Here is a 16,293-nt window from a genome sequence, read left to right on the forward strand (position 1 = left end):
TTCCCAGAACCCTCCGTTTAGGTCATTGTGTAAACTTACCACAGGTTTGCGTTTCTCCTTTTCTACAAAGTTGGAGGAACTTACCAGGTTTGGCATGCTGCTGGCCCCTTTCAGGTCACTGGGGAAGGGGGGCAGGCTGTTGGCCCCTTTCAGGTCACTGGGGAAGGGGGGCAGGCTGTTGGCAAGTGCTGCCTTGTTCCGGAGCTGCTGCTGGGCGTTCACCCCCATCTGCTGCTGGGCCCCGCCTTGACCGTACTGCTGCCCAAAAGGACTGCCAGCCATACCCATCTACAGAGAGACAAGGGATTAGGACCATCTCTGAGGTGAACCAGGTCTCTATTCATGAGTTTCAAAATGGGTCAAGAAGGACCAGGACAATGTATGATTTGGGACTGTAAAACTGAAACTAACCTATTGGGTTCAAATGAAATTGGGCCCCAACACTGCAAAGCCCAGCCACAGGTTTCCCTACTGCACACAATACCAAAGAGCCTGGTGTTTTAGCACTGATTCTGTGGGGATTGTCTAGAAGGGGAGAATGACATGCAATGATGGGTCTGCCGGTTGACATCTGTCTCTCCGTGGTTGAGATAAGAGGAAGTGGCCCCTGTTACAAGGCCTCCCCAAATCACGCCATCTCTCAACCACAACATGTGATAGTAAACAAGGGAGCACCTAAACCTAACACAGGCTAGGTATAGATATGAATATATGTCTTACAAGTTACTTGTAGATGATTATACATGTCGGATCTTGTGGACGAGCTCATTGAAATAGATGAAAATAGGAGAGAGAGGTCAGATGCAATGTGACTTATTTCAACAGGTCTTTGTCCCCCCCATCGTTATAACTGCCAAACCCAAAATCAGCCAAATAAGGAAACAGGGGTATGAAAGAAACATTTACCCATGAGTGGCTGCCAAATCCCATCCATTTATCTATCTACCATCATTAAACTTCCTTGACTAGCTTTTCAATGTGAGTTGAACACATAAAAGACACTATTTCAGAGACAATGGGTGGTGCAAGATCTGCTGCAGGCATGGACAGAATAGTTAGGTGCGCGGCTACAATCTCTTTAGAATAAATAAAAAAAACACAAATGTTGATCTTCCAATATGACCAATAAGGTTTAAAACATGCAATTATGACATCTACAATGAGTATACCAAACCTTAGAAACACCTTCCTAATATTGAGTTGCAACCCCATTTGCCCTCCACATGCCCTGACAAATTCAGGCTAAGGCCTCTACAAGGTGTCGAAAGCGTTCCACAGGGATGCTGGCCCATGTTGAGTCCAATGCTTCCCACAGTTGTGTCAAGTTGGCTGGATGTCTTTTGGGTGGTGGACCATTGTTGATACACACAGGAAACTGTTGAGCGTGAAAAAAAACAGCAGCGTTGCAGTTCTTGACACAAACCGGTGCGCCTGGCACCTACTGCCACACCCCATTCAAAGGCCTTTACAGAGCATTCGGAAAGTATTAATTGTGTTATGTTACATCCTTATACTAAAATGGAGACTTGTTTTGCACATTGTTTTGCACACAATACCCCAAAATGACAAAGCAAAAACAGGTTTAGATTGAAAGATCACATTTACAAAAGTATTCAGACCCTTTACTCCGTACTTTGTTGAAGCACCGATTACAGCCTTTGCGTCTTCTTGGGTAAAAACACTACAAACTTGGCACACCTGTACTTGGGGAGTTTCTCCCATTCTCCGCAGATCATCTCAAGCTCTGTCAGGTTGGATGGGGAGCATTGCGCTACAGCTATTTTCACAGATGATCGATCGGGTTCAAGTCCAGGCCACTCAAGGACATTAAGAGACTGTCCCAAAGCCACTCCTGCGTTGTCTTGGCTGTGTGCTTAGAGTCGTTGGAAGGTGAACCTTCGACCCAGTCTGAGGTCCTGAACTCTCTGGAGTAGGTTTCATCAAGGATCTCGCTGTACTTTGTTTCATTAATCTTTTCCTCAATCCTGACTAGTCTCCCAGTCCCTGCCGTTGAAAAACATCCCCACAGCATGATGCTGCCACCAACATGCTTCACCGTAGGGATGGTGCCCGGGTTCCTCCAGACGTGACGCTTGGCATTCAGGCCAAAGAGTTCAAACTTGGTTTCATCAGACCAGAGAATCTTGTTTCTCATGTTCTGAGAGTCCCTTAGGTGTCTTTTGGTAAACTCCAAGTGGGCTGTTATGTGCCTTTTACTGAAGAGTGGCTTCCGTTTGGCCACTCTACCATAAAGGCCTGATGGAGTGGTGGAGTCCTGCAGAGATGGTTGTCCTTCTGGAAGGTTCTCCCATCTCCACAGAGAAACTCTGGAGCTCTGTCAGAGAGACCATTGGGTTCTTGGTCACCTCCCTGACCAAGGCCCTTCTCCCCCAATTGCTCAGTTTGGCCAGGCGACCAGATCTCGGAAGAGTCTTGGTGGTTCCAAACTTCTTCCATTCAAGAATGACGGAGGCCACTGAATTTTTTTGGTACCCTTCCCCAGATCTGTGCCTCGACACAATCCTGTCAGAGCTCGACAATTCCTTCAACCGCATTACTTGGTTTATGCGCTGACATGCACTGTCAACTGTGGGACCTTATATAGACAGGTATTTGCCTTTCCAAATCATGTCCAATCAATTAAATGTACCACAGGCGGCCTCCAATCAAGTTGTAGAAACATCAAGGATGATCAAAGGAAACAGGATGCACCTGAGCTCAATTTCAAGTCTATTATCAAAGGGTCTGAATACTTATGTAAATAAAAATACATTTTCTAAAATTTTGAAAAACTTTTTTCACATTGTCATTATGGGGTATTGTGTGTAGATTGATGAAGAAAAACATTTATTTAATCCATTTTAGAATAAGGCTGTAATATAACAACATGTGGAAAAGGGTTTGAATACTTTATGCATGGACTGTACATCATTTGTCTTGCCCATTCACCCTCTGAATGACACACGTACACAATCCATGTCTCAATTGTCTTAAGGCTTAAAAATCCTTCTCTAACCCGTCTACTCCCCTTCATCTACACTGATTGAAGTGGATTTAACAAGTGACATCAATAAAGGATCATATCTTTCACCTGGATTCACCTGGTCAGTCTGTGTCATGGATTCACCTGGTCAGTCTGTGTCATGGATTCACCTGGTCAGTCTATGCCATGGATTCACCTGGTCAGTCTATGTCATGGATTCACCTGGTCAGTCTATGTCATGGATTCACCTGGTCAGTCTGTGTCATGGATTCACCTGGTCAGTCTGTGTCATGGATTCACCTGGTCAGTCTGTGTCATGGATTCACCTGGTCAGTCTGTGTCATGGATTCACCTGGTCAGTCTGTGTCATGGATTCACCTGGTCAGTCTATGTCATGGATTCACCTGGTCAGTCTATGCCATGGATTCACCTGGTCAGTCTATGTCATGGATTCACCTGGTCAGTCTATGTCATGGATTCACCTGGTCAGTCTATGTCATGGATTCACCTGGTCAGTCTATGTCATGGATTCACCTGGTCAGTCTATGTCATGGGAAGAGCAGGCGTTCCTAATGTTTTGTCAGTGTATAGCTCAGGTCTTCAGCAATCAGCAGTTACCTCATCCATTTTTGGACTTTATGATATTTACCCAATAAATACCTCATTAGTTTACAATGTCGTACCCCATCAGAACCCAAAATATAAGCTTGTTTTACCCCAATGTTTGTAAACAAATTAAATGTAAACAAACACTGTTTAGCCACAAATCATGGTTAAAACTATACTTTTGATATCAAAGACAGTCCTTGCATCCATAGCTCAGTCTTTGAATTGGAGAATGATTACATTTCCCCAGCCCAATCCCTCAGATTTTTACCGAAACAGGGGCGAGGAGATCATTTGTTATCGTTTCAACTGCTGATTGCCACTTCAGTATGTTGGATGACTAGCAATCGAGCATAATGACCTAATCCCCATTTCTAGTCCATCCTTCTCCTGGTGTGCATGTGTACACAGCCCTGCCTGCTCTGCTCTAGCAGCATGCTCCTCTACTGTGCTCCGCTGTGCTTAGTGGCGAGGAGGAGGCTCTCCCGCCGTTGTCAGCGCTCCAGCAGACAGATGAAAGAGCCGGAGACCAGCAGCATTGTAGCCACGCTCAACAGCTGAGCTCTAGTCTGCCCCACCCCCTACATACAGTGGAGCTCTGAAACGCCAACTTCCGCTCTGCCTCACGTTCACTTTAGTCTCCCACAAACAAACGGTCTCACGCGCCTGGGCTAGCACAGGCACGCACACGCTTACTGACTGGCTAACACACTTCAAGCTTTTTACACGCAGGCCAACTCTAGACCCTCCCTAGCTCTGACACACACACTTCTTCCTACCTGAGCTGTTATTTAGCACATCTTCCATAGTCACAACAGCTTTAGGACGCCCCAACACACACTCTTTTTATCATACCGGTACTGAAGATTATACAGTTGGCATTTCAAAATACTCCAGTATACAGTATACCACCCAAGCATAAAACACACACAACAGCACAGGGGAATCAACTCCCAACTTCTAACTAGAGCGAACATGCACTAAAAAGTAATATATTCAAAACACACCCCAGACAGATGTGGAGACGGCCTCTGAAATAGCCGCGTTCCCTCTCTCCATCCCTCGCTCCTCCTCCTTTCTCTCCTTCCACACACACACACCCCTTAACATGATTTACAGCTCCATTATGAGCCAAGGGGCCAGGGAGGGCCAGCACACACACACACAATTGGAAGAGAAAGAAGAAAATAAGGAGAAAGAAAAATAATGAAGGTAAACTAGAGAGAGGAAGAGAATGTTAGAGGGACAGCGAGAGAGAAAGAGGACTCACGGAGAATGAATGAGAAAGAAAACAAAATAGAGAATGAGAGAGTTCACATGCCCTATGCCAAACCAGGGGTGTACCGCTTGAATTTCTTTGAATGACATTGGTAGCAGTACTGTAGCTAACGGAAACAACGACAGACCTGAGAGTATACCAGGTTGTGGTTGTCTCTGTTTCAAATAGTTGTCTCATGGCCAGACCACAAACCCAAAGGCTCTTTTACGTGCAACCAGTGCCACCATTGCAGAACTATCGCACAGGAAAAGTCTTCTGTTGATAGCTTCTAAAATGGAGTATTCCGTCAAGCACTTCATTAACTGTAAAACCACTCATGTCATCTACAGATTGGAATGTCCACAGTGCAAGGTGTTCTACATTGGACGGACAAAGAGACGCCTTCAAGACCGCTTAGTGGAACACAAGTACGCCATACGAGTTGGCAATGAAGACGACCCCATGGCAAGGCACTACAAGTCCTTACACCATGGCAAGGCACTACAAGTCCCTACACCATGGCAAGGCACTACAAGTCCTAACACCATGGCAACCCTGCCTCCCTACAAGCTAAGGGTATTGATCATGTTCCGGCCTCAATTAGAAAAGGGGACCGTCTTAAACAGCTGAACCAAAGGGAAAGTGTTGGGATTTATAAATTACATGCCACTAAGTACCCTGGTTTAAATGAAGATATGGGTTTACAAACTACATGCCACTAAGTACCCTGGTTTAAATGATATGGATTTATAAATTACATGTCACTAAGTACCCTGGTTTAAATGAAGATATGGGTTTACAAATTACATGCCACTAAGTACCCTGGTTTAAATTATATGGATTTATAAATTACATGCCACTAAGTACCCTGGTTTAAATTATATGGATTTACAAATTACATGCCACTAAGTACCCTGGTTTAAATTATATGGATTTACAAACTACAGGCCACTAAGTACCCTGGTTTAAATTAAGATATGGATTTACAAATTACATGCCACTAAGTACCCTGGTTTAAATGATATGGATTTACAAATTACATACCACTAAGTACCCTGGTTTAAATTATATGGATTTATAAATTACATGCCACTAAGTACCCTGGTTTAAATGATATGGATTTATAAATTACCTGCCACTAAGTACCCTGGTTTAAATGAAGATATGAATTTACAAATTACATGCCACTAAGTACCCTGGTTTAAATGAAGATATGGGTTTACAAACTACATGCCACTAAGTACCCTGGTTTAAATGAAGATATGGGTTTACAAACTACATGCCACTAAGTACCCTGGTTTAAATGATATGGATTTATAAATTACATGCCACTAAGTACCCTGGTTTAAATGAAGATATGGGTTTACAAATTACATGCCACTAAGTACCCTGGTTTAAATTATATGGATTTATAAATTACATGCCACTAAGTACCCTGGTTTAAATGATATGGATTTACAAATTACATGCCACTAAGTACCCTGGTTTAAATGATATGGATTTATAAATTACATGCCACTAAGTACCCTGGTTTAAATTAAGATATGGATTTACAAACTACAGGCCACTAAGTACCCTGGTTTAAATTAAGATATGGATTTATAAATTACATGCCACTAAGTACCATGGTTTAAATGATATGGATTTATAAATTACATGCCACTAAGTACCCTGGTTTAAATGAAGATATGAATTTACAAATTACATGCCACTAAGTACCCTGGTTTAAATTATATGGATTTATAAATTACATGCCACTAAGTACCCTGGTTTAAATGAAGATATGAATTTACAAATTACATGCCACTAAGTACCCTGGTTTAAATTATATGGATTTACAAACTACAGGCCACTAAGTACCCTGGTTTAAATGAAGATATGGATTTCTCACCTTTCCTATAGGGTTGTGAGAGGTCCATTTTCTGTCATCTAGTGGACATTTTGCTCTATTGCCCTAAGCTATGTTTAGACTGTTGTCCATGTTTGCTGTGTTCCAGTGTACTATGGAATAGACAGCTCTCCTATTCTTGACACTTTGCCCAGTCAAATTTAAGGTTAGAACTACCTTTCTAGGCGTTCTGATGCTTCTTGCTTGGAGTTGAATTTGTTGATAACATATGTACAGTATTTCACTTTTTAATGTGTATAGTAATGCTTACTAGATGTTGTCCAATGAATTCTGTAAACACTCCCCCTTCAAATCAGAGCTGACTGGAAAAGCTGTTCAAAAGAGGATATTATAATTTCTTTGTACTCCCTGAGGAAGACCATGCAGAGGAAATGCATCAGAGTTATTAAACTTAGTTTCCATTGAACATGCCATACAGATAAAGGCATTTTAATTAATTATATGAAGTGCCTTGGTCCTCCTCGTTTTTTGATGACCAATTAACCTCTCTGCGCACCGAACCCGTTAGCGGGATTAAATTCGACAACATACGGTGATCGCTACATAAATAGTCATATTAAACATTAATGAAAATAAAAGTGTCTCACATGGGTCGAAAGCCTAGAATCTTGCTAATCCAACTGCGTCGTCAGATTTAAATGATTTACTGCAAAAGAATACGATGCGATTATCTGAGGATAGAGACCCATAAAAAACAACTATTTCAACCAGCACAGGCGTAACAAAATCACAAACTGCAATGAAATAAATAGTTTACCTTTGACGATCTTCCTCTGTTTGCAATCCCAATGCTCATTGTTACACAATGAATTATCTTTTGTTTGATAAAATACATTTTTATAGCCTAACACGAAACATTTTGTGAACCGCTTGTGTCGTGAATTCCGTCTCATTCCATTTTCGACGACACATTCGATGTAAATACACAAACGAAACATGACTTTTCCAGTCACGTTTGGTTTCATTGCAATCAACTGGTTTGTTTGTAACACAACCAAACCTGATGGGTCATTTCGTGGGATGTATTGACTGAAAGAAACCGATTTGAAGACAACAAGTAATGACATCATTGTGCACCAATAATATGACCGCTCTTTCGTTGATTGACTGTATTTTAACCCAATGACCACTGATCATCTTGAAATCTAGCTGGGTAGATAGCCAATGAGCTGAGGTAAACGGCAATATGTAATGTTTATGTGTTGGAAGACCAACCCATGTAGTAAACTCTGGCGTAAAGAGGGTCATTCGCCATTAAAGTTTCATACCGGAAGGAGCAACGCATGTTACGCACAACATTGTTTTGGTAAAGCGCGTCTTCAGCTGTTTATATCTCAATCAGTATGGCGACTAAGTCAGGGAAAGCTAAATCGGAGTACAGATGTAAACACAATTTTAGAAGAAATTGATCGGGAAAATGAGACAGATTGTTGTAGGACGATTCATTTAGCGATTCCCAAATGGAGGAATATTTTTTGAACGGAGAGGACATCGTTTTGGACTGGTAAGTTTCTCATGCCAATGCCGTTGTTTAAAATGAATAATATAAAATATTATTTGTGAAATGAAATAGCCTATTTGAGGCTGTTGAGGGGAGGGCAGGCCCACAACAATGGCCAAAGTGAAATGGAGACAGTAGATACAGCTGGTCTGTTGTAATATAATAAAGACAGAACTAGCTGGTCTGTCATAATATAATAGAGACAGTAGATCTAGCTGAAAAGTCATAATATAAAAGACAGTAGATCTAGCAGGTCATTATATATTCAACCTTATGTACTTCAACCTTCAACCTTAACCTTATGTACTTTATATATTTCTGTTTATTATACCTGTTGATACAGGGCTCATATGTGAAACTATTCTAACTGAACATTTTCTTTCACAGTGACACTGACTCCGAATGGGAGCCCCCAGTGCCAAGATGTCCATCCCCCACTGAAGCTGGTTCATCAAGCTCCTGCAACAAGTGGTGTTCATCTGCCTAAATGTATTTCTGCAGGCATGGATGTGCCTCAGGGCCAAAAGGGCACAGCATGGAGGCATCGCTGTGTTCTTTGCAAAATGAAGTTCCCCATCACCTGCACCACGAGCTTGGTGACCCTCTGCTTTACAGCAGAAAGAGACTGCTGTGGCACCTGGCATCAGCAGCACAATATTGTGTAGAGGACTGAGGGTCTTCCAAATATTTTGGTATTTTGAATATAGTTATTCCATTCAAAATGTATAACTTCACCAATTTGGCCACTTGGGTACATTTGGGCTACTTGTGTGGGCCACCTGGGTGACTTCATGATAAATGTCATGTAGCACACTCATTTTGGAAGTTATCATTCTGAAACTTTGCACAAGTACTGTTGCACATCTGCTCATCAAGGTGGGGATGAATTATATTTCAATTCAGGAAGTACACTGAAATTACTTTTCTCTTCAATTAGAAACATTTGGAATGAGGATTTTTGTTTGGTCTACTGTCTGAATGAATGGAATTGACCCCTAACCTGGTTCTGATTCAGACAGATACTAAGAACGCAGGACTGACACTCTGGTGTCTGCCACACTTCAGCAGCATGCGTTAGTCTTGTGGCAGCTGTGCAATGTCAATACTGCCAGAGCCAGCTCTTTTATCTAGCAACCACAGCCTAACCAACGTACCATGGCATGTACACACTATCCTCCATGGCTTGAAATCCCTCTTTCTCCTGGCAGTAGGTTGGATGGTGAAGATACACTCAGGGTTGACCCTGCTACTGTTGCTGGGGCCTAACTATGGAACATTCGCAGAGAACTGGAGACATGATGTTACTCCCTGTCAGTACTGTGTAAGAAAGCAACGCCAGACAGTCACGTGTGTCAGCGAGCCCGGGGGTTTGTTTTATGTGGTGACAGCCTGCATGTGTCGAGTCTGTATGAACTAGCAAGCTGGTTTCCCCGTAGGTTCCTGTCAAACCACAACAGTAGCAGAGAAAATCCATAGACATCCATGAAACTAGCACTACCACACAACTACTACGCACTTTTCACAAATCAACAGATAAAGCTTGTCTTTCTCTAAACACTACTATGCTTTCTCAGACTTGTCATCAGTACAAACAATCTCCCTTCACCCACCTATATCCACATTCCAAAACAACTCGAAGCAGGTAAATAGTAGGCCTAAGTCTATGGGATATTAATGAAATACCAAGCTAGAATCAAGTTACAGGCCTAACCATAGCATTCAAATTAAATATATGGGCCTAACTCTCCATGCTTTAGCCTCAGCCTTACCTACAAGCGAGACAGGCGGGGGAACACCTATACACCGACCTCAGAGCAGACAGCAGGCTGACTCCAGTTGCTCCAACCAGCTAAGCCAAGCAAGGGAATCCAGTAGATAATGTTAGCATTGATCCGCTATGGAGACCTCTGACTACAGTAGCTATAGGAAAAATCCTGTTATTGGAAAAGACTATTCGGAGGTCAGCCTGTGCTCCTAACATGCTATGAAAGGTCACTTCTGCTGTTCTGGAGGGATGTATTCAACACCCCAGCTGGGTGTCCTGTTCCTCCAAAAATCCCAGGGTAAGATTACAGATGGATGGAGACAAGGATGCATCAGAGAGAGAGACCCAACAGATGCATGTGTACATGTACTGACCAACGGGGATTATAGCGCTCAATCGGTACAAGAACAATGCACACTCACACTGAGCAGGGAATCCCTGTTCCAAACAGAGACATGACTTTGAATCTCATAGCTCAACAGTGATATGAGCAGGGATACCAGAGCTGTACCAATGATTCTGTCACCAAACCAACAACAAGCTTCCTATCTGGACAGACAGATGTACTGATGTAAAGCACGCATGAAACAGACAGCCATGATGCATTAACAAGCCATTTAGAAAGCGTTGCTCCCAGAGCACGGGAAGACTGTGGGACACAGTAAAGCAAGGACATCATTTCCCACTCCCATCTGTGTCAAGCCTGGATGAATATAATGAAATAAAAGGTAAATATACAGTACCAGTCAAAAGTTGACACAACTTTTCTTTATTTGTACCATTTCCTACATTGTAGAATAATAGTGAAGACATCAAAACTATGAAATCATGTAGTAACCAAAAATTGTTTTATATTTGAGATTATTCTAAGTAGCCACCCTTTGCCTTGATGACAGCTTTGCACATACTTGGCACTCTGTCAGCCAGCTTCATGAGGTAGTCACTTGGAATGCATTTCAATTAACAGATTTGCCTTGTTAAAAGTTCATGTTTGAGCCAATCGGTTGTTGTGACATGGTGGGAGTGGTATACAGAAGATAGCCCATATTATGGCAAGTACAGCTCAAATAAGCAAAGAGAAATGACAGTCTATCATTACTTTCAGACAGAAAATTAAGAACTTTGAAAGCTTCTTCAAGTGCAGTCGCAAAAACCATCAAGCGCAAAGATGAAACTGGCTCTCATGAGGACCGCCACAGGAAAGGACAATGCAGAGTTCTCTGCAGCAGAGGATAAATTAATTGCAACCCAAATAAATGCTTCACATAGTTAAAGTAACAGACATCTTAACAACTGTTCAGAGGAGACTGCATGAATCAGGCCTTCATGGTCGAGTTGCTGCAAAGAAACCACTACTAACGGACACCAATAAGAAAAGGAGACTTGCTTGGGCCAAGAAACACAAGCAATGAACATTACACCGGTGGAAATATGTCCTTTGGTCTGATGAGTCCAATTTTTGGTTCCAATAGCCGTGTCTTTGTGAGATGCAGAGTAGATTAACGGGTTATCTCCACATGTGTGGTTCTCAACATGAAGCACAAAGGAGGTGGTGCTTTGCTGGTGACACTGTCAGTGATTTATTTAGAATTTAAGGCACACATAACCAACATGGTTACCACAGCATTCTGCAGCGATACGCCATCCCATCTGGTTTGCCCTTAGTGGGACTATCATTTGTTTTTCAACAGGACAATGACCAAACACACCTCCAGGCTGTGTAAGGGCTATTTGACCAAAAAGAAGAGTGATGGAGTGCTGCATCAGATGACCTGGCCTCCACAATCAGCCGACCTAAACACCAATTGAGATGTTTTGGGATGAGTTGGACCGCAGAGTGAAGGAAAAGCAGCCAACAAGTGCTCAGCATAAGTGGGAACTCCTTCAAGACAGTTGAAAAAGCATTTCAGGTGAAGTTGGTTGAGAGAATGCCAAGAGTGTGCAAAGCTGTCATCAAGGCAAAGGGTGGCTACTTTGAAGAATATAAAATATTAAGTATATTTTCATTTGTTTAACACTTTCTTGTTTACTAGATGATTCCATATGTGTTATTTCATAGTTGTGATGTCTTTATTATTATTCTACAATGTAGAATATAGTTCAAATAAAGAAAAACCCTTGAGTGAGTAAATGTGTCCAAACTTGACAGGTACTGTATATATAAATGACCAATGTATTTACTATGTATATATAAATGACCAATGTATTTACTCCAGTTTTACAATCACAAATCATAGGCCATGGCAATGAGTTTTCCTGACCAGACTAGTCAAAACCCTCGGTCCCGAGTGAAGCCAGACAGTAAACAGACAGTACATGCACCAACACTCACCTTATTCATGTTGCTAGCCTGCTGGGCGTTCATGGCGTTGTGAGCTCCCATCTGCCCTCCTCCCTGAGCCAGAGTCTCAGCCAGCACACTGCTGCCTCCCGGCCCCACGCCCCCCCCAGCACCCTGCATGGCCTGGACCTGGTACTGCTGCAGCCCCAGCCTGCCCCGTCCTGCCGGCCCCAGGGCCCCGTTCATCACCTGGCCCGGCATCCCGTGTCCATGGCTGTTCATCATGGCCTGGTTGAAGCCCACCATGGAGCCGTTGCCTTGTTGTCCGCTGGCGGGGCTTCCTTTCTGGGCTTGGTTGGGCGAGCCCTGGCCCATGGGGACTTTCCCCATCATGGGGCCCATGCCACCGGACCCAGCACCGCCCGCTCTCAGGAGCTCAGACAGCTGCTTGTGTTTGGCGGCAGCGTCAGGGACCATGGAGCCCAGGCCCCGGGGACCTCCTCCAGGCACTCCTCCCCCACCGCCAGGGGCACCGTTGGAGGGCATGCCCATCAGGCCACCCAGGTCCCCATTTGGGATCAGCTCGTCTGGGAGGTCATTCTCCAGGTCGAACAGCGACACCAGGTCTAATGGGAGAAAAATTTAGTTTAGAAGGCGTGGTTTCTACACCTGTTCTCTCAGTAACTTTCAGTCATGTGCTCGTTTGACAAGAAACTGTCCAAAGGAAAAAACACTCATACAAATGAACAAATTACCATCAAACGATTTCTACACTACAAACACCTTCTATACCTGGCATACTCCAACCGGGCAGAAGCATTGCTTCGCAAAAAAAAATAAGCCGGCAGAGTCAAAATCGAATTGTTGCTGTCAACATTAAAATGAAGGGAAAGTCCCCACAGAACAGAAGAGTATCCAATTCACAGATAGTCAAAACGGCAGTCAGAGTGAGATAAAGGCTCAGGCCAGTTTACCATCAGCCTGCCTGACTGTTAGCGTGGCTGTCAAAAGTTACCAATTGTCCAAATATAGTCCAGGAACAGAACGGACGACAGTCCTGCCTTTGCACAATACACAAACACGCCCTTACTGAAAGTCACATTTAGTACTGACGAACACCACAACCGACACACGACCTACACAACCGACACACACAACTGACCTACACAGACAACCTACACAGACCGACACACACAAGCTAGACACACACACGCACACACACACACACCCTACACACACAACCCACACACACAACCCACACCACCCACACCTACACAACCTACACAACCTCACACCTACACAACCTCACACCTACACAACCTCACACCTACACAACCTCACACCTACACAACCTCACACCTATACAACCTCACACCTATACAACCTCACACCTATACAACCTCACACCTCTATACCATTTGTATTTCATATACCTTTCATTATTGGATGTTCTTAAAGGCACTATAGTATTGCCAGTGTAACAGTATAGCTTCCGTCCCTCTCCTCTCCCCTACTTGGGCTCGAACCAGGAACACATCGACAACTGCCACCCTCGATGCATCGTTACCCATCACTCCACAAAAGCCCGGCCCTTGCAGTGCAAGAGGAATAACTACTCCAAATCTAAAAGCGAGTGACGTTTGAAACAGTATTAGCGCACACCCAGCTAACTAGCTAGCCATTTCACATTGGTTACACCAGCCATTAGGCTGATAGGCTCGAAGACATAAACAGCGCTGTGCTTGCGAAGAGCTGCTGGCAAAACGCACGAAAGTGCTGTTTGAATGAATGATTACGGGCCTGCTGCTGCTCAGTCAGACTGCTCTATCAAATCAGACTTAATTATAACATAATAACACACAGAAATACGAGCCTTTAGTCATTAATATGATCGAATCCGGAAACTATCATTTCGAAAACAAAACGTTTATTATTTCCGTGAAATACCGAACCGTTCTGAATTTTATCTAACGGGTGGCATCCATAGGTCTAAATATTCTTGTTACATTGCAAAACTTTCAATGTATGTCATAATTACGTAAAATTCTGGCAAATAAGTTTGCAATGAGCCAGGCAGCCCAAACTGTTGCATATACCCTGACTCTGCGTGCAATGAACGCAAGAGAAATGACAATTTCACCTAGTTAACATTGCCTGCTACACTGGATGAGTAGTTATAACTAGTGATTATGATTGATGGTTTTTATAAGATAAGTTTAATGCTAGCTAGCAATTTACCTTGGCTTCTACTGCATTCGCGTAATGAAAACCATTAAAATCGGTCAACCTCTACTACACACACACACACAACCTAGACACACAGACCGACACACACACACAACCGACACACACACACCCAACACAGACCGACACACACACACACACCCGACACAGACCGACACACACACACCCGACACAGACCGACACACACACACACACACACACAACCGACACAGACCGACACACACACACACAACCGACACAGACCGACACACAACCGACACAGACCGACACACACACACAACCGACACAGACCGACACACACACAACCGACACAGACCGACACACACACACAACCGACCGACACATCACACACACACACCCGACACAGACCGACACACACACACACACAACCGACACACACACACACACACACACAACCGACACACACACACACAACCGACACAGACCGACACACACACACACACACAACCGACACAGACCGACACACACACAACCGACACAGACCAACACACACACAACCGACACAGACCGACACACATACACACAACCGACACAGACCGACACACACACACACACACCCGACACAGACCGACACACACACACCCGACACACACACACACCCGACACAGACCGACACACACACACACAACCGACACAGACCGACACAGACCGACACACACACACAACCTACACCGACCGACACACAATCCCAGCTGCTGGATATGCTAGCTTAATCTACCCCTTCCTCTCTCTGCTGCTGGAGTGTGGCCCACATGCTAATCTAGGACTGAAGAACTGCAGTCTGCTTGGAAGCTGTGCCAAGACTGGGTGTGTGTGTGGGTTTCTGCTCCCCCTTGTTCACTGCAGAGAGGTCCCAAGGCAATTCCTAAAAATAGCCTAGCCGTGTACCTGGGTTTCCACTGGGAAAATATGGTGCCTAACATTTTTGAAATTTACCGGACCCATGTGCATTGGGTGCGTAACCCAATTAGGGCATCAACCCACGGTGCTCAGAATGATATCTGTCAGAGGTCAGAACCTTGTAATACCAGGATGTAGGATGGGACATAAACCTAACAACTTCAATTACTAATCTCTCTTACCAGAGAAAATAAATTATATTCACTGAGAATACATCTCAGTGTTCACCTAATAGCAGGAACAACTCCATCTAGGTGGTCAGAACCAGGTAATATAAGGATGTATGACGCAAAAATAAACCTAACGATATCAATAATTAATTTCTCCTAACAAATTTTTTTTTTACTGAGAATACATTACATAGGATGAAGCAATACTCCAAGCCGCAGCTCCATACTACTTGCCTGACAGAGAACTGATCATATACACACGTTGTTGGGGAGGGTTTGGCAAGGGGTGTGGGGGGGTCCAGAGGTGACTTTGGACCATTTCATTGGATTCATCATGTCTAACTCATTGTTACAAAACAGTTTGGGTCAAATGCTGTGTAAAGTACCATATTTATTAAATAATATATTTTGGAGGTGAAATTACACTACAGTGTACTTTGAAGCAAGGTAAGACATGCCTCATAAAACGGTCAGGTTTCAAACAATGAAGTACGTTTCCAAAATGCATACTGCAATGCTCATTGCAAAGTGCTATGTGATGCACTTGAAGCCTGCCTATCGTCGCCTGTGCATTTGAATGGCGAATTTCTTTCAGTGAAATACGGAACCGTTCCGTATTTTATCTAACGGGTGGCATCCCTAAGTCTAAATTGCT

The 16,293-nt window shown here is 43.6% G+C and overlaps 1 protein-coding gene across 4 annotated transcripts in view; it reads right to left on the reverse strand.

The window, feature by feature from the left end:
- LOC110485268 (histone lysine acetyltransferase CREBBP) overlaps positions 1-16,293 on the reverse strand; it is a 91,650-nt gene that overhangs the window by 51,979 nt on the left and 23,378 nt on the right. For all 4 annotated transcript variants that reach the window (XM_036941746.1, XM_036941744.1, XM_036941745.1 and 1 more), the window contains exons 2-3: positions 12,355-12,929; positions 85-288 (exon numbers count right to left, since the gene is read on the reverse strand). In XM_036941746.1, coding sequence (XP_036797641.1) covers positions 85-288; positions 12,355-12,929 — 779 coding nt within the window. The remainder of the gene's footprint in view (positions 1-84; positions 289-12,354; positions 12,930-16,293) is intronic.

This window comes from Oncorhynchus mykiss, chromosome 13 (assembly GCF_013265735.2).
Source record: "Oncorhynchus mykiss isolate Arlee chromosome 13, USDA_OmykA_1.1, whole genome shotgun sequence".
Taxonomy (NCBI): Eukaryota; Metazoa; Chordata; class Actinopteri; order Salmoniformes; family Salmonidae; genus Oncorhynchus; species Oncorhynchus mykiss.